The sequence below is a fragment of the Platichthys flesus genome, chromosome 12, assembly GCF_949316205.1.
Source record: "Platichthys flesus chromosome 12, fPlaFle2.1, whole genome shotgun sequence".
Taxonomy (NCBI): Eukaryota; Metazoa; Chordata; class Actinopteri; order Pleuronectiformes; family Pleuronectidae; genus Platichthys; species Platichthys flesus.
In genome coordinates, this window is record NC_084956.1 from 20,517,421 (window position 1) to 20,542,098 (window position 24,678).

General features: G+C 40.8%; 1 protein-coding gene across 2 annotated transcripts in view; it reads left to right on the forward strand.

Annotated features, from left to right (window-relative positions):
* LOC133966513 (stromal membrane-associated protein 1-like) overlaps positions 1–24,678 on the forward strand; it is a 98,546-nt gene that overhangs the window by 46,330 nt on the left and 27,538 nt on the right. For both annotated transcript variants that reach the window (XM_062401481.1, XM_062401482.1), the window contains exon 5: positions 20,367–20,430. In XM_062401481.1, coding sequence (XP_062257465.1) covers positions 20,367–20,430 — 64 coding nt within the window. The remainder of the gene's footprint in view (positions 1–20,366; positions 20,431–24,678) is intronic.

Sequence of the window (24,678 nt, forward strand, 5' to 3'; positions counted from 1 at the left end):
AGACAGTACCTTGATGGTTTGGTGAACATATCTGCTGGCATCCACCAGAGACGTGTCCCTTCTCTGTAGTCTCAGGGAGAGCCCCTGCAGTTCACGTAGCACATCTTTCATTACTGCCAGATCTAAGAGGAAACCAGTGGATATCAGATGCTTGAGTAGGCCACCATACTTGGTCCTCTCCACACCGGTACACGAGTCATCTTCGCTGGCCATTCTAAAGTGGTGTGCCAACACAGGAAAATCCTTCACCACAGCTTTAACAGTTCGGAAACTGCTTGCCACCCACCTTATGGTGAAGACTTTCCCGATTTTCAGAATCTGCATGTTGAGCTCTACAGCAGCTTTCTCAAGCTCCTTTGCGTTTTTCGTGGATTGGTGGTACAGACTATGAAGCTTTGAAATGAAAATGATTGCACCCTGACACAACTTTCAAAGAGTCAGTAACAGCTAATTCTAATCGGTGTGCCAGGCAATGCACACCTTGCAGTTTAGGGAAGTCTTGTTGAAGTTTTTGAATGAGTCCTGTATGCCTACCAGTAAGCACAGCGGCTCCGTCTGTGGCTATACTAATGAAGTTCCTTTTCAGAAATTCTGCCTCTATCCCCACTTGAATACTGTCTTTTAGCGCATTGTAAATAGATGCTGCATCCCCCTTTTCCAACTCAATTATGTCCAAAAAAACGTTCTCTACATCTCCATTACCTGTAACATGCTGATACGTGAATCAAGTGCCAAAACATGGGAAACAAGTCTCTTCTTCATTTCATCTGCTACATGCTCCACAATAGCAGCACAGGAGTGATCCGAGTGGTGAGCGGTGCCCACTTTCGCACCATTAAGCTCATTCAGTTTCATGATCGGCGTCTTTTTGCTGTATGGCAATCTCTCTTTTGCTACGGTGTACGCTACCCTAAATGAGCTTGATGTAACGTCAATGAAAGCCGAACTCATCTCTTCAACTTTGTTGGGCAGAACATCTTTTTGTTTGAGATCTGCTATTTCCACTGCTCTTTTATGAGCAAGGCTGTCATGGTGCAGGTAGATCTTTTTACGTAGCTGCTTTTGTAGCGGGCTACTAACGGTCCCATTAACCCATGCATCCGAAATGTGCATCCCAGTCTTTTTATCATGGAGCAACAGAGTTTTTGCTGCCTGACAGGCAGCGCATCCAAGACTACACTCATTTGCACACAGCCATGGATTTCTTTCCTTCCACGATCGCCACTGACTAAGTCCCCAGTTCTTAGGAAGGCGGTGGTGTTCCAGCTCCATCATAGCGGTCCCCGACCCGGACCCCGTCTCCACCGGCTCTTCATCTTCGTCCAATTCCTCCTCAACGTCATCATGGGGAAGTGCCCTAGGGCCAGCAGCAACATAATGATGACTTGTTGTTGTAGCCACGGTCACGGCATTGGTGAAGCTAGTGGGCGCCTGGCTAACTGTGGCTAGCGCTAGCCCCAGATTTTCTGATCCTAATTCTTCTATTTTAGTTTTTTTGGCTGTGAACCCGAAGCTTGTCTGGGCCGAATTTGAATTTGGCGTCGGTGGCCTTTTTTTCGGTGGCATAACTGCCAGTGATGTTTCTCGTAGTTGTAGATTTAGATGTATTTGTCTAAAAAGCACGTCAGCTAAAAATACACGGCTTCTTCTTCTGACTTTATGACCTGTCAAATTGATCGTATCAAGTAGGCGGTGGTTTGCGACAGCCTAGTGGTGGGTTGGTGAAGTGCAGTCATGCTGCGTTCATGAGCGTCAGGTAAGCTACGTTCTGGCTATGTCCCGTGGTATGGTAATATTAATATGGTATTTTTAATTTAACATATTTATATTTAATGGTAAGAGTAAGAGACCCCACAGGGATGGATAATGAGCGTTATTTAACATTAAATTACAATGTCATATATGGCAGCCACCTTCAGATTTGAGAGACCCCTCAGATTTTTGACTTTGTTGCTTTCATGGGAGCTAGTCCTCACTCTCTGGGAGCTCGGCTCCCTCTGGCTCCCACGTAATTCGAACACTGCTGTCAGCTGCCCACCACATCGCTGTTAAATCAGAAACACTGTGGTTACATCATGCCTTGATAAGTTCTGTGGGCTACACTCAGCTTCGCATGGCTACAAGCACAGGTAGCTAGCTGCTAGCTGCCATGCAGGCCTGCTGAGATTGAGCGAAACTCCAGAATATCTTTTAAAAGCAAACATTTAGGAAATCAAAGAAACTCAAACTTGCAGCTGAGATATGTCAGATCCATTTTACCACACTGCGTGGCAGCTGGATCGCTTTGTTGTTGACCCTCCTGTACATTGGCCAACTTTATTCATATGGAGCTTTTTTCCTGTCTTTATTTAAGACAGTGGTCTTTCAATTTGAGGGCAAGACTTGTTGAAGTTATGATCAGATTTTGTATTACTTTTCATCAAAACCCTGCCCTTGCACTCAAACAGCCCCTGTTTGCATTTAAATTTGCTTTGCTTCTGATATATACTGTTGCTCGCACGGATTTCCTGCGCTCCAGCTTCAGCCCTTCTCCGCACTCAGGCTGCTCTCTGTGAGCTCGTGAATCTCCTCTCAGATTTCTCTTCCTTTTCAGTTGTGCTTGTATGTTCACTCGACTTTGAGACACCCACTAACTCTATAAGGAAAACCTTTCTGAGAACACGAAGGCAAGCTTGACATGTAGATGATTGAGCGTTTGTTTGGGTTGGGAATGCTGATGCTCCAGCGACATCTAGCTGCACTGAATATTTGTATGCTTTTTAGAACTTTACGACTGACACTAATGGTTTTGTACTCAGTAATATTTTTTTCCAACACTCATTATTTTCACATGTGGACTTTTTTATGGCCCTCTTGTATTTGCTTGTCGGGAAAGCCTCTTGAAGAGTATTTTGACCTTCAGAATCAACTGACACTCCCTCCTCTCCGGCTAAACAAATTCCTTTTTATGTTTTCAGCTCAAGGGCAGACAGGGTGATGTATCTATTAAATGACAGGTGGAACCCTGGGATATGTCAGGCATTAAAATGAGAATTAACCAGAAGCACTGACTCTTCTGCGCAGCTAAAAATGAAATGGTGATAACATGTTCACCGGCTGTGGTCATAGAGAATTATCCATATCAGATGTGATCATCTCACTTAAAATGAAATATTCATAGTAATGGGTACACTGTACATGTACAGTAGGCTGTTGTTTCACATTAAAACAAATTAAGCCCTATATGTGGAGTAGATTCATATATGTATATGGTATATATATATATATATATATATATATATATATATATATATACCTGCCACATTTTTTAATCGATAGTATACTAAACCATATACAATATTAATCCCATATACAGTTATGAGAGATGGACAAACATGTTACAGAAGGTAAACAGAAAGGACACAGTGTACTACTCATACAAAAACAGTGGTTTTTAGGTAAGGAGTACTCCATTATCTCTCCAGTTGTTTGCGGGCTCTCTTCCCCTCCATTCATTTTCATCTCTCCTTCCTTCGTCTCTCCTTCTCCTCCTTTCTCTTTCCAGCTCTCTGTGTCTGTCTATCTCTCCATGAACACTAAATCACTGTCGTCCCTTTAGACCGCTGGCGTATGTTTTCTTTTCTTTCTTTCAGCCCATGAATAAATTATCAAAGAGACTCTGCTTTTCTTCATGGGAAACACTGGCGCTTGTTTTCGTCAGAGATAGAAAGGGAGTGTGTGTGTATGTGTGTGTACATGCACATGTTTGTGTCTTCGTTGATTCAAGGCAGGGGAGTGTGTTATCTCTAGGTGCTCTGTACATCTGGACAGAGTTGGGCTCTCAAAGGTGCACTCACACACATACACACATACACACACACACACACACACACGCACACACACTTGCTGCAGCAGCAGCAGTTGCAGAAGCATATCTGTGGTCGATTGGAGTTAGTTTGAGTGGATGGTGTGAAGGGCAGCCAAAGGAGCAGTGTTCTGTGACTAATAACGTGACACACACACTTACACTCACACACTCACACTCACCACACACGTAGAAAGTGGAGATCTCTGAGGTCTAGCAGTCAAAAGGATCGATAGTGTAGCCACAAGGAGGCTAATCAATATGCTGGATTTACCCTGCTGGAGGAAGAGTATCAGGCCTGTTTCCCCGAAAACACACAAACACACACACAACCACACACACACACGTACACACATACACACACACACACACACAAAATCACGCACACACACACACACACACATCCACCCTCCCCCACTTTAAGTGTACAGACATAATAATTCACATAACCACAGCAGCAGCAGTGCATGTCCCCCACTGTGATGCAGCAGAGGCTATATGGCACTGAGACTGTTATATCCCAGCTTACCTCTCCAAACAGAGTGAGCCATGTCCGCTGAGCAGGTTGGCAATTTCAGAGCTCGGGGCTTTGTAAAATATATCATACAACACATTTATCGTCGGTCATAGATTTAAGACTGTACCCGGCTGAGGGAGAGGGTCCATTACCTTTTTATTTTGACAATGATCAGTAAATATTGCAGGGGACAGGTGGCAGCTTAAGTTTATCATATGGTCCCTGTTGCTTTTTCACTATATGTCAATGTTATCTTCTTCACATTAATTAATATTTCAGGAGTCTGATAATCAGATTGAAAGGCCATTTATTCTCTTGTTGACTTTGTGCCAGCATCAATAGGGAGTGTTGTTTTCAGTTGACGCAGAAGCTCTGGTAGCTGAGAGCAGGCAGGATGTATATAAATATGTTTAAATGGGGACAGTCTAACAATTCAATAAAGTTAATAAAGTTATTCATTGAGCAAAGAACAATCCTGTTACCCACTTGTTAAAATAGTCAAACTTGATCTAATGTGTTTCATCATATTTATACTCAATACCCTATATATATTTCAGCATATACATTCTTGCATCAGTGATTATAGCAAATTCTCTGATATACATGGCGGTTAGCCTCACAGCGCAGGAAAGAGGTGAGAATTGGCATCTCCAACTGGGTGTCCTGTCTACTTCACTGCTTATTGGAGCTGGAGCTATCTTTACACAGGAAAGGACACACAAGCACTAATATGAAACCAGAGCTGTGCTGCCTATTAAAACCAAGAATAGAGAAGAAGCTTGAATTAAAACACACACAGAGCGAGTGTGACTTCAATCCCTGCTCAGTATATCATTGCTCTAATGTATCTTAAATAGATGAATATTAATGAATACATTTTTAATTATATTAATGTTTATAATCCCATGAATATATAAAATTGATATCAGCAACTTCTACTTGTGTATCACCATGTAGAGCCTCTCACCTCTGTCTCTCTCTCTCTCTTCACACAACTTTCTCCATTGGACAGGGACACAACCACACCAGAGATGTGTGACTGTTGTGGAAGCAGTAAATTCAAGACACTTTATGTTAAACACCATAAGGTCCAATTACCTTATGCAGAACTGTGGTGATTGGTTTCATAGCAACAACATAAGGTCCAGTCCTGCTCCTGCTGTGTTGGAATCAGACATGAGAGGTTATGTGGGAAGAGACGAGGACAAAACAGCTTGCTAAACTACATAAGCCTAACACACACGAACACACACACACACACACGTATGCACACTGACACACCTTTCATTTCTAGAGGTTAAAAAGAGTGAAACCTGAAGGCAACTTCTTTTCATCCCCAGTAGATCATTGGCCCAATGTTCCATTGTGCACCAGCTTGGTGTGTGTGCCGCTCCCAAATCCAGCTGTGTGCGTGTTCCCCTTAAAGCCATGTGTGTCTCAGTCTGTCATGTGTGCTCCTGTAAGCCAGCTGGGCCTTGGTGTGCATACCCGTGATTAAAGCATCTGTTAAGTTTGCATTTCTTGTTTGTGTGTGTGTGTATGTGTGTATACTGTCAATGTGTTCCTTAAATTCTTACCTGAAGCAAGCTGCCGCTTTTTGAAACAATACAGCCTAACAAGATTCCCAGTGTGCGGATACTGTTAAGTGACGAATAAGATTAACTTAAAAAAATACCTAAAACGATTTTGTTTCAATTGATGTGAGTGAGTGTGTTTGTTGCCAACGTTTGGATTTTGTTATTCTTTCCCTGAACAGGGTCGTCACACTTCAGACGTCATACCAAAACCGTGACCTTTCTCAAACACTCCAATCTGTGTATGTGTTTTTTTCTCTGTGTGTGAGTGGGTACTTGTGTGTGTGTGAGTGTGTGTGTGTCTTTGTGTGTGTGTGCGCCCTTTGCTGTGGGTGCTTCATGACTGTCAGTTGAATACCACTGGGTGGAAGAGATGCTTGCAAGTGGCAGCTTAAGATCTTCTCTCTGTGACAAAACCTTTTAGATTATGCATGTGTTTGTGTGTGCATGTATCAACGAATGTGTTTGTGTGTGTGTGTGTTTGCCACAAGCTGAGTGACAGATAATGTTGAATGGCGCAGAACTGCAGCAGCCCAGTACACTTAACAGCCTCTGACTTACTGCTGTTCCACAAACACACACACACACACACACACTCACACACACAAACACACACACACACACACACAAACACACAGTTGTGTGCTTCCTTTAGCAATTGGATGCTCCTGACTTTATGATAAGAATGTTTCAGTCTGTATTGATGATGCACACACTTCTCTTCTACACTCACGCAAACACACACACACACACACACACACACACACACACACACACACACACACACACACACACACACACACACTCTTTTCGGTACTGCCCACTGTCTCCTCCTCACTTTACTGTCTCATGATCTTTCTTCTCTTGTCATCTCCTCTCTTCATCCTTTGTTTCTCATCTTCCATTTCTTTCTTCGTCAGTCATTGTCTCGTCTGTCCCCTCCCTCTCTGTCCCTCCCATTTCTGTTCTACTAATATTGTTTTGTCAACCTCCTCTTTCTCTGGTCCTTTACTGCCTCCTTTCCTCTTCATCTTTCCGTCTCTTCGTCTCCCCCTCACTCCACATCCAACACTCTCCCCACTCTCGCCCATTCCCCCCCCCCCCCGTCTCAACGCCTCCTTTTTTCTCTCTAACCCCATAATTGACCCCCTTATCCTGTGAATTCTCTGGTTCTCCTTCTCTTTCTTCCTCTTCCCTCTACTGCAGCTGTCTGTCTTCGGCATCATTTGCTCATCAGCCGATGGCAGTTTTATTATTCTCTTTTATAGTGTTAATAAGGCAGCTGTCACCAACAGAAGACAATCCACTCCCTGCAGCGCTACTGGAACTTCCAGTGAACGACTGCTGCTATCAGTACTGCAGCATCTCTCCGGTGTCACCTCTGCAGCTACCACACCTATTGATAATCATCGGAAATGTCATACTCAGGGCACTGTAGAGTTTCTCCTTTTAAACTCTCATTTGGGCTTGGGAGGTTACATTGAGGTTATGCATTTGAGCTGACAGAAGACAAGTTGAAACGTGTACATGTACTGTTTTACTCACAGAAGCATAACATTGAATGGAAAATATTGCGAAAACAATCTCGGCTCAAGTTCCAATTACCAGGATTTTTTAGGGCTTTCAATCACATCGCATGATCTTCCTCAGCAAACAGAACGGTCTGGGGTGGCGTCATGCAAAGCCGCTGTCAGACAATGACGTCCTGAGAATATCTGCGGGATGGGGTCCAGACTTTCTCCGGTGTTTGTCATTCTCACTAACAGCAATTGATTCTTCGCTCAGACGCATTCACAACAACACAGAAATCTGCAGAGAGTTAAGGTGAGGGGGGGCGGAGCAGCAGGCAGAGGCAGGACCTGACGCACACATTCTGCTGCAGAGAACCTGCCTTATTCCCAAAAGCTCTCTTGACATCTTTGACAGTTTCTTATACATACAGGTGTATGGCACAATTTTTCATCATGAGATGTTTATATTCTTTTTTTCCCACCTTCGCATCTGTCACGTGTTAGATATATCATCAATATGAACACTGAATCCTCCGGAGGAATTCCTGCTGTATTCTCATATCAATTTATTATCCAGGGATTTTACTAGGGGGCTGGCTGGAGAAACCGAAGAGAATGTCCGGAGATTATCAGGATTTCAGTGCGTGTCTGAGGGCAGCTGAAGTGTCTGTCACTTAAGTTGGTTGTATGGGGTGAAAGACTGTAGGCTCCTGTCTGTTTTCAATGATTGTGCTGGGTAAGAATGAACTTTTTACATTCAAAGACCTCCAGCAGCACAGCTGGTGTAGCTTCTAATCTGAAACACCTGTAGTTTATGTGCATGAGTGCTGAGTTTTTATTTCACCAACTTCTCCTGCATAAAAATGTCACATTCAAATTCCATCTGCTAAAAGTCATGGACTGCGAGATGTGCTCAGTTTCATTTGACATGGCACTGACGGATCTAAGATCTACCTTTATCAAGGGCAATGACGGGGACCACCATTTACACAGAGGAGACCATCATCTGTCCATCATCCATGCACGATTCCAGATTCAGTGAGGTGCATAGATAAGTCCTTCCTTGTTTATTATTAGCTCCAGTGGACAGACAAAAGGTCAAAGTATCTGCAGATACATTCAGTGTATCGATGTTGATGTAGTGAATGATTCAGTACAGTGGACATGTGCATTATCATTAATTCAACAACACCTGGGCGGAAATGTTTTGAATTTGCTTTTAAAGCCAAATATAATAGGAGCAGATGAGAAAGAGAAGGTGGCTTCTTTTACTAACTGCACAACAGAAACAAAGCTCTGTTTCTGTCTGTATTTGAGTTGAATAAAATATCATGGAGGTAAATCAAACTATTGTAGAACAACTACCTCTACTGCCGCTCCAACAGCAGAGGCTTTGATTGCCTCTGTTAGAGTCCTTCTTGTCAGCTGCATTGTCTGCAGCTATCTGTCTCATGCCTCCCTCAATCATCCTCATGTTTATTCTCATCCTCCTAGCCGTCCTCTATTTCCTCTCCCTGTTGTGTTTGTCCTTTGTATTTCTCCCTCCTTCCCTCCCGCGCCCCTATACCCTCGCTCTCCCCGCTAACCAATTTGCACCCTCATCTCCTGCTCGTCCCCTTCCACAATATTTGTTTTTCTCTCAATCTTTTTTTTTACGTGTTGTCCGCTCTTTGTTTGTTCCATCACCTCACTCTGCCTCTCCTCTGAGGAATAAGACGCTTGTTTCATCTGCCTCTCTAACCTGTGATGGAGGACAGTGGAGCGCTGTGTTGTGTAAGGCTGTTGATTACAGTCACAGTGGAGACTGTACAGTAGCAGCCTCTCTGCGAGGGGGCACGCGCTGCAGGTGTGTTTGTGTGTGTGTTTGTGGGTTCCAGGTGTTATTTGTGCAGGTTAGGTGGTGACACAGGCCCCTTGAGTTAGAATGGTATTTCTTTTTAAGGCTTTCACCCACCAAACATGTAGACAACTCATGTATTATCAGGTTTTTTTGGTGCTGTTTTCCTTTACTTTGCAACAACAAATTGGAAACATTTTGGTTTAGTCAAGATCCAACAGTCATATTAGATTAGATTAGATTCAACTTTATTGTCATTGCACAGTACAAGTACATATACAACGAAATGCAGTACATATACAACGAAATGCATTGGGGAGGTATTTTGTCATCAGAGCAAAACAATGTTTATTGCACATATTAAAAAGGTGATTTATGATTTTACTAAACAAAGACAGGCGTCTTTCTCAGTGCCACTACAAGTGTTTCTATGACCCAAGACTTTGATCCAACCAACTGGAAAACAACCTGAATTATGTCAAATTCCCTGACCTTGACCAAAAAAATCTAATTTCAAGAGAGTGGCCTAGATTTATTTATTTAACTATAACATTTCAGCCCCATGTTTCTCATTGAACCCAGAGATCGTTGTTAAAGTTCAGATCAAGATTATGCAGTTCCACTCTGATGGATTTAAGGATTCAAAACATATGAAATGTCATGTATGTTCAAAACATATGCAATTTTAAACATACTTATAATACTAATAACAGATGTTTGTGCTCTTCATTATCTGGAAGTAATGTTGTTAATCAAAGAAAACAAGATAAATAATAAACTAAATCAATAGAACACTGATGTAGTCTTTGAGATCAAATATGTCAGTTAGGTTAGCCCTTGATCAGATCTTTCTTTGATCTGATATGATCATAGGGTTACCTGACAATTATATTATTTTAGCTGTTACAAGAAGATATAATAACAATATCAAGCATGATATTTTATTTTTATAGGACTTTGTAAAATATATTCTTAGAAAATGTCTCCTATTGGATAAAATACACATTGCAAATAATCTACATACATTTAAGTATGCATGTCTACATGCATCAAACATGTGTCTACACACATATTCTTACACATGAAATCATATACATAAAGCACCTAGCCAAAATAAGCATAACAGAAGAAATTGATTTTGCAGGTTTTTCAAACAAACCACAGATATAGCAGATTTGATGGAAAGTGAAGGCTGCTCCAAGATTAAGAGCTTCATCCTCAAAAGCCAGAGTTGCCTCTAGATATAACATGATCGGAGAGAAAAGAGAAGAGGCCTTAACTAGATAATGAGAGGACAACCACTACTGCTACTAAATGAAACAAGGTCAGATGCATGCAGGGCCTTGTACGTCATGCAGGTCCAAGATAACTATATATTTTACTGTAGACCAATGACGGGAGGCAACAAGTGGAGTAATGGGGGACTGATGAGTCGGTTCAGCTGTTGGGTCTAAAAGATTTTACATAGAGTGATTGCAAACTCAAGAAGAGTTGTAAGGAGGAAATGTTCAAACATCTTCTCAAACTGCTGTTATAATGTTAAGAAAACCAATTGTTGCCTGAATGCCTTTGATGGATAGCCTGCATAACTTATGCAACTAGCGCACATTGTTGGTGTAGCTGGCAACTCTGTACGAATATACTTCAACACAATAGAAAAGAATTATTATTGCAAGTAAACAGGGAGTTACACTAATCTTAATGAGAACATATACAGCTGTTTATCACAGGGGCTTGAGTCCCTCGGGAACAGCCATGGGTTTGATTCCCACCCAACACACTAGGACAGTCAATAAGATAATGGTGAAAAAGGTGTTTACTAGAAGTTCTGGTACCAGAGATATCAACACAGTTTAGTAGTCTGCTATTTACAATGGCATGATGAGTTGATGCAGGTTGGGACTATTCCACAGTTTAGAACGTTATTGCTTAGTAGCAAATTTAAATGAAGGAAACTTTTACTGTTGACCTATAGCGTGCACTCAGATACATATGGGCTCATTAAGTCAGAAAAACTGCTGGGAGCAAATCCATTTAATACCTTATACTGAAAATTACCATTCCATACTTAAGGAAGAGCAATAACTGCTCTTGGTTTGAGTTAAAAAGGTTTTCAACTTATTTTATTGGATTTTTTTTGACAAATGCAGAAATCAAGACGAGATAAAAATGAAAGGCAGAAAAAACTTTCTTCAGGGTCAACTTCAGACAAATTTAATTTACAATTGATCGGTTTAGAGAAAACCGATAAAATAAAACTCAGAACGTTGTTGTGTCTTTATCAGGGTGATATATGATGCTGCTACTTGTAAAAGTCATGTGACTTAAAATATAACCACTTTACTGGTGAGGTTTAAACTGTTAACTGAAACTGAGCTGTCTTACAAATTCACATAATTAGCTCCTTACTATTATTTACCATTTAGCCTCCACAGCAGCAGCTTTCTGTTTTCCCTCCTCTCTAATGTTTGACCTGTTGTGCACGTGCTGAATGTGATAAGAGACTACATGCTGTAGCGTAAATGCCAGACACACAAGCTGCTTCCTGCTTTCAAACAGCTACTTATCGTCTCATCGAGCACTTTTTATAACTGCATTATCTCATGCTTTGATGTAATTAGGATGCCACAGGTACCCAAGGGATCTGAGGTCCAGTTTCATGTACTTAATGAATATTTATATTCAGCTTCACCGTTTCTCGAAGCTCACTCGCTATAGTGATTAATTCTTTGCTTTGTGAGTCCCCTGGCGTTGGTTTGTCAGCATAAATTAAAAAATATTTCAGAAATATTTAAAATCCTTTTCTAACTTAATCTGTTGAATATTTATCATGTTGAATTTATTCTGGAGATGCTGGGAACCGTTAATTATCAACTGTGGTCACAACCATATATAGTACGAGGTCTTTCTAATAAAACTGCTTTGATCTGAGCGTATATGATCATTCTTGACCCTGGGATTTTGCCCTTTGAGTTAATGGAAGAACATTAACGTACAGGAAGTTTGCGCTTTTCATCAGGACTGACTCGGGTTTCATTGTTGGTCACTTTGACTTGGACTGTCATCCTTCCTAGCTCAGCAAAACCTAGTAAATTATCTCATCTACTAGCTGCCACATACAGCTTCTAATTTAATGTTTAAAGCCTTTTAGCAGCACAAAGAGCAGGATATTTGCCATTGTTGCTGACTTTTTAATTTCAAACACATGTAATTGAATAGCTGCTCTTGGAATTAAAGTCTGTTCTATCTAACAATCCCAGAAATCTCTGTCAATCTGTGAAACGCACATCTTGAGAAAAAAACGACATGGTCATACCATCATTGTTCTTTATTATATTATTATAGTTTATTAAATTAGAAATTTGTATGTACTTTGTGCATTCATTTTCTCCTTCAACTTTTTCTTAAATTTGTATGTATCCATTTCGTCTATTTAACTACATGTTTTAAACAGCTTTTTTTTATTTATAATAGCTTTAGTTTCTTCTTGTCTCTGTGTTGTTTTTCTATGTACAGCATCTTGAATCTACCACTGTGTATGAAATTTGCTTATAAATAAAACTACCTTGCCTATTGTTGACCTATTTAGTGGAATTAGGAAAGATTATACATTACATATTTAAATTTTTTTAAGAAACAGGTGACCTGTGCTCTTTAGCAGCGGTGGCTCTGACTCATCCACTCAAGTGACATTTTCAACAGCGTGTTCATGATGACATATTATTTGGTACCAAGTGGAGCTTCACTCAACTTTGAATAAAGAGGTGAAACGCTCTTTGTGCAGCAGCGGTGATTCAGCTTTAGGGGTCTGTGGTCTCCACTCTCCAGGAGACGGTCTTTACTCGCTACTGCGGGTAACACTTACAATTTCAGAAAGAATGCTGCAACCAGAATCAGTGTTTCCCGCAGGATTTTTTTCAGCAGCGGTGGTGTGGTCCCCGAGCCCTCTAGGGGGGTCCGGGGGCATGAACATTTTTTGTACCCTTTACATTGGAATGCATGAATCTGATGCACTTTGAGAGGAGAATATGCACTTAAATCCTATTCAAACAGTCCTGTGTATTACTGTAGATGGGATTATTGGTGTTGTAACTTTGCCTTTTGTGTCTTCATTTACAGATTTTTATATTTTTGTATAGTAATATTTAAACAAAAAATGCCACAACGCAAGTATAATCAGGTCCAAGAACTGGCTAAACAGCTGCCCTTCCTTATCAGTGTATCTGATAAAGACAGATGACAAAATCAATTCAAACGTGTCACCTTTTACATTTATTTAATTAAATAATTTGTACTTTTATCGAACAAACTTGCCTAACATGCAGATCAAGTTGACGATTTATGGCAACAGAAGAAGACAACAAAAGAGGACAACAGACGGAGAACTGTGTAGTTTTTGCTCATCCACAAAGGCTACATCCAGCCTGCGAGCATTTAATTCTCCTTGGCTTTTTAAAGAAGAGCTCCAGTGCTCTTCTGTAGGGGAATTTGGTGGTGGGTTAGGCAAATTGATTAAGCTTGTTATTGCTTAAAACACTTCTTCTTAGTCTTGGGCGTCAAAAAGTGATGAGAAAATAAATATAAGTTATACATAATAGAAACTATTCATGATCTTTTAAGAAGTCCTTAGGTTTTTTCCCTGCATTTATGCTAATGACCACATGCTTACAGGCGATTAGCATAAATCCCTAACTAAAATACGCGATGAAAACGTATTTTATATGGCAATAAAGAACAACATCGGATCTAACAGTATGGATTCATTTTTCAAAGTTCCCGAAAATACCTAGGCTATAAATTCCTGACTGGATATAAGCTCCTGTAAAGGCTATGAGTGATCCCAAAAAGAGCGACAACACCCACACACACACACGGACGGAGCGGACGGACCCTTTTTGATTTATAGTTCTACGAGCCTTTTTGTTGTGAAAACAATTCACCGCCAGAACAGTAGATGGCGCAACTGAAGTCGAGCTTAGACTAGCCTACCTCATGAGGTATATAGAAGAAGTCCACGCTGGTTTATTTACGTCCTCCCGGCTCCTCACACACAGTGAACGATGGCAGCTAACAGAAAAAGGATGTTGATGACGCGACAGTTTTTGCTGAATAAAGTGACACCCAGCGGGTCATAATGCTTATGTTATCGTGTCTTAACGCAGCGGTTCCCCGGTCTTGTTTCCAAACTGCGTTTCTAATTCAACAGCTGCAACAGCTTGAAGCTACACGGAGGCAGCTAGCTTCCCCCCAGCTTCCACACACAGTCAGCAGGGACACCCGATACTAACTACTACCTTTAGTTAGTATCGATCTAAAGTGTTTGCTTCTAACCTGACGGTGTTTGAGAAACAGTGTCATGAGCCGTGGGATTAAAGTCAGCGGGTTTTTGCGCTGTTCCTACCGCAGTTAGCATGGTGGTTAGCCCGCTAGCCTCGTTATGAAAGTTCGTTATAACAGTATGTGACCGTACACACATGCCGTAAGTGCTCTAACCAGCCACCGTCAGCCGGACAACGCCGCTGGCTTAACACACTTGTCACATTAATCATAGAGTCGTAGTTGTGATTTTGGTTTATTGTGATGTAGGGAATGGAACAGGAAGTTTCCATTCCGAAATGCTGGCGTTAGCGGACCAATCACAGCCAAGGGCTATCCGTGGGCTCTCCGCCATTTCGACGTGTAGTTAGAAAAATGAGAGCTGCACGAAAAGCTCTCCGAGGAGCCGCGGAGAGGCACGGAGAGGGCGTTCCACGTTGGAGAAGGCGGTCCTCTCTGTCCGTGTCCGTCAAAACGGAGAAGCATACATTGGCCTAAAGCCTGAAACATGCTTCTGCGTTTTCACGGGCCAGTAAGCGCAAGAGCCCTTCCGGGTCCCTTACGTGCTTATGTATCCCTCCTTACGTGCTGACGGGTGTCGACCCCCTTTTCTAAAATTTACGGCAAAGCTCCGCAAGCTCACTCAGCCCGCAAGGCTGTGATTGGTCTGCTCTACATCCCTTCTGGAGCTGCATTTCCGGTTTCATGCCCCATAATACCGGCAGAAATCACGGTAGATTTAGAAGAACGAATATGGACCAAACAGAAGAGCACTTGGCAGAAGATATCCGATGGTATGATCACTTGTATAACCTGTCACTGACTGGCGGATTTGTCCGCCAGAAAAAGGCTACGAGGAGCCGCAGTGGCTATGTAAATAAACAATCGACGAAGAAGAAAGAAGGCGTCTCTAAGGTCGTCTCGACAAAAAGCATTACTCCGCCTAGTGTTCTGGCGCGGAATTGCTTTGTTAGACGCGCAACGGTTGGGGAAGCATGAATGAAAACGAGTCTTGCGCCACAGCGGCGTGAAAAGACGCAGACGCAGTCGCAGAAGCATGTTTCAGGCTTTACTTTGCATCCGTGTAGGGTAGCCTCTTCTTTGATGTTGGTTACGTGACGATGTGCCGCGTGCTGCGCAATTGACGTTACGCGCTGTATATTTTCTAAAAGGAGCTACGTAAAAAAAAAAAAAAATTAGGAGGAGGATTTTTATTGCAGCGGCGGAGAAAATTCAGTGAACGTGGGGGAAACACTGAGAATTACACCAGGCCTAGAAAAACAGTCCATTCTGAAGAGATATGTTTAGAGTGGACACTGCACTAGCTTATACTAATTCAATAACGGCTCTGGCAATGTAAATTATCGTTAATCAAGACAGCAGTTTACCATTGAGGGTTGATGGGCCTTAGCAGTACTTCACTTGTCACTGTCACTTGTCTTGTCCTGGCGTCAGCAGACGCTGTTGAGTACTAGAGGGAGGAACTTAAAGGAGACCCAGACATTCAACGTAACAGCCGTCAGCCGATGGCTGGTTTCTGCTGTGTATTTGACAGCAATCTGATGTGACAGCTGTCATCAGAGGGTTTGGTTTGCTCAGTGCTTTTCATTCCAACTGGCATCTCTGTCATTGCCAAAGACTGTTCACGTGGTGGTGGTGGTGGTGGTGGGGAGGTCGGTTATTGATTGCTCGCCTCCATTCCAATTCCACTGTCTTTCTCTTGAAACACAACAGAAACTGACAGTCAATCACAATCTGTCACTGGCCATATGTCAGCCTCATCACTTGGTGTCAACCTGGATAACTAATTACGAGGATGAACCAAAACCAGTTTTTCGGCAGTGAAACTCACCTTGTCTATCGGTTTTCAGACTTATTCCTTCCAGCATGTCGATCTGAATCCCTCTGAACATATTGAGGCTTCTTGTGCACAGTGACATTTATGGTTTTCTAGTTAGTTCATTCTGTGTCACAACAGCTATGTGGGTTGCAGCATTGAAAGGCTATGTTATCTGAATTGTGTAATGCTTCATATAATCTGAAATGTTGAAAATCGTATAGGCAAGCATAGCAGTCTCTTTTTTGTTTGTGTTGCTTTCTCCCTGCCAATCGTCTCACCGGAGATATTGGCTTTTGTTAGGAGAGCTTCAGGTTCAGATTTGACCAGTTTTTTCTTTCTTTTTATTGTTTCCCAGACACGTAATGCGATGGATCCACATTAGACAGAATTTCTCAAATGGTCAAAAAAATTATATTTTTAGACCATTTGGGTCCTAATCCAACATCAGCAAGGAACCTCAGCAATATAAGACTTAACAGACCCATCGTATGCCCATTTTACCACAGTTGATATGGTTCCTTGGGGTCTTGATGAAATGTCTGTAACACTTTTTGGTCAAAATACCACAAGGATCATTTAAAACAGCACTCTCTTTACCCTGTCTAAAACAGCCCTCCTCAGATGGACCTGTTTTGACTAGCTGTTCCCTACCAGCTGAGTAATCAATGCTATTAAGTCAATAATTTGCTATAAATGGTCAATTACTTGGGGTAAGTGGCTTTAAATTATATAATAGTATCCCACTAAGTGCGTTTTTTTCCTTTTCTTTATCTTAACCCTGCTTTTATCTTTGAAATCATTCCCTGTGATTTCTTAAATGTGACCTATTATGCTCATTTCCAGTTCTGTAGTTTTACAGGGGAACTTATTATTCACAGTTCTAAAAAAGTTCCTGAAGCGCAACCCCTCAGTCCAGCCGCTGACTGAAACTCAGGCTCTAGCTAAGGTCTTCATTAGAGGCCTCCTTCAAAGCCTTCTTTGGTCTGATTGGCTGCACACAAACTCTGACTGAGGTGCCACACACACTGTGACTGTGAGCACAACCTCATCCTCTTACCAGTGTGATGATTCTGAAAGCTAACTGTCCATGTTGGAACCTGAATTTGAGACAGAACATCACTAACATCGGCATGAACAAAGATTACCAACCAAACTGTTTGGTAAATATTATGTCCCATACCTATTTATTAACAGATATCATGATCCACATAAGCTATCGTTGCTAATACAATGTTATCCTGTTGTCACCAAACTAATGTATAGTAAACCTGCACTGTTTGTATGCAGGAGTATTATGCAACTCAGGTAAATTGTACTGTGGAATGACTGAATAAAGACATGTCACTGGTTGAAATCATCTTGTCACAGAAGTGAAAAAAGACATTCAGAGCAGACTAATGACTAATGAGCTTTTTGTCTCATGGGGATACTTTTACATATTTTATACATATATATGACAAAAAGCAAAAGTGGAATAGTCCCCTGTGTTATTTCTTTCCCTGCACTTCACTGTTGGTCTATTTGAAGGCACGACACCCACCTACCTTCTGCTGCAGTACACAGACCGCTGCTGTTCAAGCTTTGCTGCAGTCTCCACACACATCAATTCGGAGCCAATGCATTCTTGATTAGGTGTGGACATGGTAATTGTTTTCATTGGTTTGGATTGGAACGACATTGAATCTAATGTGGCCCATCGATCTTTTGTTGGGGGGAAATTGGGTTTGTTACCAGCGTTGTAGATCTCTCATGGCCCACGTGCTAACCTTTTATACTCCCTCTCCCTCACCACATTTTTCCCTCTAACATCTATCTCCTACCGTCCTCCCCTCTTTATACGCCTGCCTCATTCTGGTACCCTTTGACTTTTAATCTCTGCCTCTTTCTCTTCCTATCTGTCTTTTAATTTGTTGTTTTTTTCCTTTCCACACTTCCTATTTTTCATTCTACTCTCCTCTTCGCAGTTCATTTAAAAACTCAATTTGAACGATTGCTTATTATAAACAATATTACCAGGTAGGTTAACCACTGACAATCAACTGAAAGGTGTAACCAGCTTGTCTTTGGTATTTTTACTCAATATATGACTGAAAAGATTAAGTAATTATCTATTGTGTCGTCAACAGATTTTCTGTGTGTTGGCTAATTGGTTTATTGTAAGGAAAGAATTTAGATGAGGTCCTCTAACTACATTTGTTTACCTTTACTGTTCCTTTGCTTTACTCACAAGTATACGAATGTGTATTTACTCTCTCTACTGCCTATTTCCAAACCTCCAGAAACCTTCCTCAAATATCTGTTTAGTCTGGAATTTTTTGTATTTCTTTTGATTCTTACTAATGGAATAGATTTCTGCAAATTTTAAGTTATGGCATATACCCCCTTAAATACAGAATGAGGAAACTTGTAATATCTTTGTGTTATGTTCACATTTGCATCCTTCTTTATAAAAGGTGCACTAATCAATATTGTCTATAACTAAAAAAGTCTGTGTTTTGAAAGGTGTTGCTTATAGTAACAAATGCACCACTTCCTTGTTTTCTATTCAGTTCATTTGCACCGCTCTCATTAACTCCATAAAGAACAGCAGCAGATACATTATTTCCAATGCAATGCTCTGATGTACTTACTGTGCGCTATCTGCACAGCACAGAGAGCGATACAATAAGCATGTGAGTCACTGGAGACCGTGATGGAACATTCAGCAGCCTTAACAGTTATTTCAGTTGGTGGAGACCCAAGCGGTGCTAAAAGGAGACTGAATGTTTGAGTGGTATTCACGGGGTGGGCAGAAACATTGCTGGACATAAATGCTAACGTTGCTTTGGATGTCTTCTGTTTTTTTGCATTCACCATGAAGAATTATTAAGGTGATAATACTGCAAATAAGTGTTGTGTTTACAGCCAAGAAAAATCACTTAGTACCTCCTTTACCGTCTGTATTTCCATCATCTAGCAGTTCTCCTTCCCCTGACTTTTTGTTTGTGCCCTTTTATGCTTTTTGGCACATAACAACATCCAACTGTCATTCAGTGGGGTTGTATAAATCTATCAGCAGTAATGTGTTTTATTAAGAGAAAAGATCTTCACTTATCAGGGTCCCTTGGCCATCAAAACAATACAGCTCATGACTAGTGGTCCAATACTCAAAAGAGCCACTTAAAAAAACATCTCAATAAACAATAGAAACTTTTACTTTTTAATGCAGGGTGACTTTCTGTTTTTTGGGGGGTAAATAACAACATATGAGACAAAAACTCATCATGATCAGTGACATCCATAATTGGTTTACAGACTGAAGTCTATGGCTCTGTTGTGGGGCTTTCCTGCTCTTCCACGTGCACACTTGGAAAGCCTAAGGTAGAAAGACTCCCTAGCCTTTCATGAGCCTTTATGGTAAGTGAGGGAGGGAGAGCAGCAGTTGAAAGACTTAGGCACAGAACAGAGCAGCATCAATGACATCACATGACAATGATTTGGTCAGATTCCATATGAAAAGGAGATGTTTGGGTGGAGATAGGTTACACAGTGGCTTGGAAGAGTAGGAGGTAAAGCAGCTTAGATAAGGTGCACAATATAAGCTTTGTCTATTAAAATTCTAAGGAGGGGTTCTGATCATGCGTGCTGGTTCGAAGATCTGCTGCGGTCACCTAACATATACTTGACTGTGGCTAAGCTTGACTTTGTAGCCTACCTGAAATAAAGCTAGGCAAATTTTTTAAGGCCAGTAGATGACACTTTCTGTTTATTAAAGGTCAATATTGAATTGTAATGTCCATATTGTAATTGACTGGTCTAATCCTTACACATAATTGCAAGTATCAATAATAACACGACATTACGAGCTTAGAGAAGTCAGCCAGAGCGAATTGGAAGTTACGACTAACAAATTTCTGTTCTTTCTCTCTTTGTCTTTGTGCCTCTCAGCAGACAGAGTGCAGAGCCAGTCCTAAGAAAAGTACAGAGCCAGCTGTGGACCTGCTGGGCCTGGGTAAGACATGACCACCCCTCTACCAAACACCAAAATAATAACCCACCGGCCATAGAATAATTTGGTAGTCTGCCTGATACTGTGACTGGAAAATGTTTGCTGGAATTGTCTAGTTTGTAACTCTCCTGCATCTATTGCACTCCTCTCCATCCTGGGGCTCACTCTGATGTTTCTACGTTCTTTTCCCCCTCTTCAAAATGTTTTGTTTAGGTAGTCTTCCTTACTCTTGTTGAGGGTTAAGGACAGGTGATGTCAACACTTGATATACTCTTTAAGAGAGATTGTGATTTGTGAATATGGGCTATACAAATTCAATTTATTGATCGATTGATACAAATCACAAGTGTAGACAAACACAATGTGCTTAAACTAATAACACAAACAATGATAAATCATAAAACATTGAAGAAAAAAAAAATAGAAGGAATGAAACTCTTAATAAGTAGCTGAGCCTCATTTGGAAGCAAAAACTTCAAATAACCGTCTTGTACGTGTAGATCCGAGCTGCTCAGTGTTCAGGAGGAATTTTGGATCATTCTTCCCACAGAGCGGCTTCAGCGTTTTCATGGTGTAGAGGACTCTCTGAAGTTCATTCCACAGAATCTCGCCTGGGTTAAGGTCTGAGCTCTGACCCGGACCTGACTCCTAATGGTGGATTTCCTTCGTAGCAAGTTTACTTTGAGGTGTAGCATCATGGTTCTGCTGAACCCTCCAGCTTCTACTGAGATTCAGCCGACAGACAACCCCCCTGACATTATCATGGAAGGTACCTTGTTAAAGTTGGGACTTTGTTTTGAACTGCACAGCCCAAGAGGCAACAGAGCAACTCAGAATCACAATGCTCCTGTGAGGCAGACTCATGAACAGAAGGATAGTTCACCAAAAAACGAAATTCCCTCATTATCTACTCACCACTATGACGATGGAGGGGTGGGTGAAGGGCTTGAGTTCACAAAACAAGTTGTAGTCTCAGGGGTAAACAGTGTTGCAGCCAAATCGAATACAATTGAAGTAACACGCCTCCATACTGCTCAGTGGCGTCATCTACGTGTTCGTAAAGCACGTTATTTACACTGCACTTTGCTCTTGTTGAAGGAGAAGGGGTTTATGTCTACCTGCCTGCTCTGATATTGATTAGTGAAATAATAACAATTATAAAGAAGTAGTGGAGTCGAATGTACAGATATTTGCTGATATATGTATTGGAGTAAAAGTGAAAAGTATCTGCAAATAAATCTACTTAAGTAAAGTACAGATACATGGAAAATGTACTAAAGTACAGTGAATTAGTAAATATACCTTTTCACATCCCACAACTGCATTCTTGTATCCCTGTCCTCTCGGAGAAATGGTCTAATTGTAGACTGATGAATAATATCCAATATCTCTCAGATTACTTTTTCCTGAGTCTTTTAAGATCTCTTTTTTTGAGAGTTACAAAAACCCGCCAAGCTTATTTCAGCGACGAGCCCCCTGACTCCAATTAGCCATTGTTGATGTCAGTAGCAGAGGCTTACATTCTTTTTCCAACCCACACTGTGAAAGTTTAAGTGATTTACTCACTGTAAACCAGACCAATACAACGTGTGTGTCATTAGTTGTGTTTCTGTGTGTATATGTAACTTTGATGAAGATCTGTCCACATTTTAAAATACTCAAATGTTTCACGTTTTTGGTAATGTGATTCAAAGAAGTTCAGTATTATAAGTTGTAATAACATTTCTACATTGATAGTAGATAATTTGCAGGTTATGTAAAGTATAACATTTTAAGGGGTGCATGGTTTGATATTTGTCAGTTAATATGTCTTTAATGGCTTCAGATGCATTGTCTAACATGTAAGTGACTGCAGTCCAGTCATATGCTGGAATATATAATAATGGTTGATTATGTTTCCCAAACATGGAAAGTAAACACTTCTGACTTTTAGGACAATTTTAATTTGAATATCATTTAATTTTAAAATACATTACCAGACCTTAATTTCACCCTGAACCAAGCTTTCTTGCCATAATTATAGATTTAGTTAGGATTAATCAATTGCAAGAAATAAGTTATGGAAATTCATAGTGCAATTTGTGAAAGGGAAATCTGTACAAACCAAAAATTAAACAAAATAACTGTAATGGCTGATGAAACCATTGTGGAGTTAATGACATTAGTGGGCCATCAAATGAGCAGCTGCCTTTAAATTAAAACTAGAGAAACTCCAATCAAATGCTGAAAAGTCTGTCTTACGTTAAATTACATGTTAAAGATCTAACTATACAAATGTTATATTTGTCCAGGCTGGGGTAAAATATTTTGACATTTGTTCAATTTGCTTGGCATTTGCGAGTGCTCTGGAAAATGCAGTTTATGAATACCTCAAATTATGCAGAAATCATTGTACCCCTCTTCTCCAATTTGCTAAATAACACCCATTTCTGACCATTTCTGTCCATATGTTTGACCCACTGCTCTCCTTCACCACAGCCAGGCTCTCCAGTGCATATGCAAGTGTGAATGTCAACAGGTATACTGTCACCAACTAGTTAATTTCATGAGCAATGTAATGACAGATCAATACTAGATTGGCACTCAGAGCAAATACCTCCAAGGCCCAACAGTCCCCTTAAATTCAATAAAGTCTTATAGCCACATTACGTTATCTCAACTTCACACCGGTGGTAGTAGCAGGTTTCTACCTTTATTTGTTACCGTGCAGTAGCAGAGAAAACCTAATCCTTTAAATCTGTTAGATGTGGATTTCATTTTGATCTGTACTGAAATGCAGCAGAGAGATACACCCTCCCTTTCTGCTGAATCCTCCTGGTTCATTCATATCAACACTGAAGCTTATAAACAGGTTTCATGAACTAGGACTAAGTTGTAATTCTCTCTAATCAAGTGACTTGTGAAAACAAGGTATCATGAATTAAATCGTGCACAGCAGGTATTTCAGACTGTTAGATACATACATCAACATTTAGTCAAAATTTGTATTGATCAGTCCAGTTATTTGTATTGGCAGATACCCAATAATAAATGACTGAATGGGACATTTCTCCTAAGACGCAAGAGCCATAGAGGACATTTATCATGGAAGCAAATGTTATGTGTGAAATGTGACACTGCCACAGTTTACAATCTGCATGTAAAATGTAAAACTGACAGTTTTAACAATCACCCATTCACATAAACATTCACACAGTTAATCTATGGGCAGCACTTTTTCCATGAAAATGGCACGGGGCAATTTGTGATTCAGTGTCTTGCCGAAGGACACTTCAGAATACGGAAGGGGAAGACTTGGATCGAACCGTCGATCTTCTGGTCAGTGGTCGACCAGTCCAACCCTCTGAATCACAGCCATCCCGAGTAAATTCCATATGCATGCTTTAATGTGACCAACTAAATCATGAGGCTCTCTGTTGATTTATTTCTCATTCAAATGAATACTTATGTTATTTATATAACTACATAACTACTAAACAACAGTGGAAGGGCAATAACAGAGTTTAATGACAATGGATTAGATTAGACACTGAATAACTTGTGACATGATCAGTAGTTTTAGAAGTGTACTTTTTTTTTTTTACAGTGCTTCGACACTGGAACTTTAATTCTGTTTTTCTATTACTGCTGTAACAAGTGAATTTCCCCATTGTGTGGATAAATAAAGAAATCTAATCTAATCTAATCTAATGCTGTTGTTAGCTTGCAGCTGGGGCTAGCACTGTGTTTGGCCCCTTAGTTAGTACTTAGTTATGTTGTATCTATTATGACACAGTGTCAGTGATTGCAATTACAGAGACCTCAGTTTTCCAGTATAGTGGATACAACCAACTTCAACCGGGCTATGTTATTGCCCTGAATGGCTGAAAACAATCTTATTGTGACATAACCACTTGCAGGATTTATTATTCCTATTAGTTTAACAATGGTGTCAATTACCAAACTGTCAGTTAAGAGGACAAACTTGTCACATGTTCTTTATCTCCTGCACACATGACATTTGTGCTTTACTGAAGAACACAGCAGCAAAAAAACTGGAACGATTAAACGCACCAGAGATATGACATTCAACAAAGGTCACAAGCTGGATTCAAACCTGTGACATTTTGAGCACATGCTAGTGTCTTGTTCCACTATGACCGCCAGGAAATCCTGAACACCACAGAGTAGAGTATGGCAGGGTTGTTTCAGGGTTTCACCATAAATTTGTACTATGCGACCCCCCCCCATGTTTTCCCAACACAAGGCTGT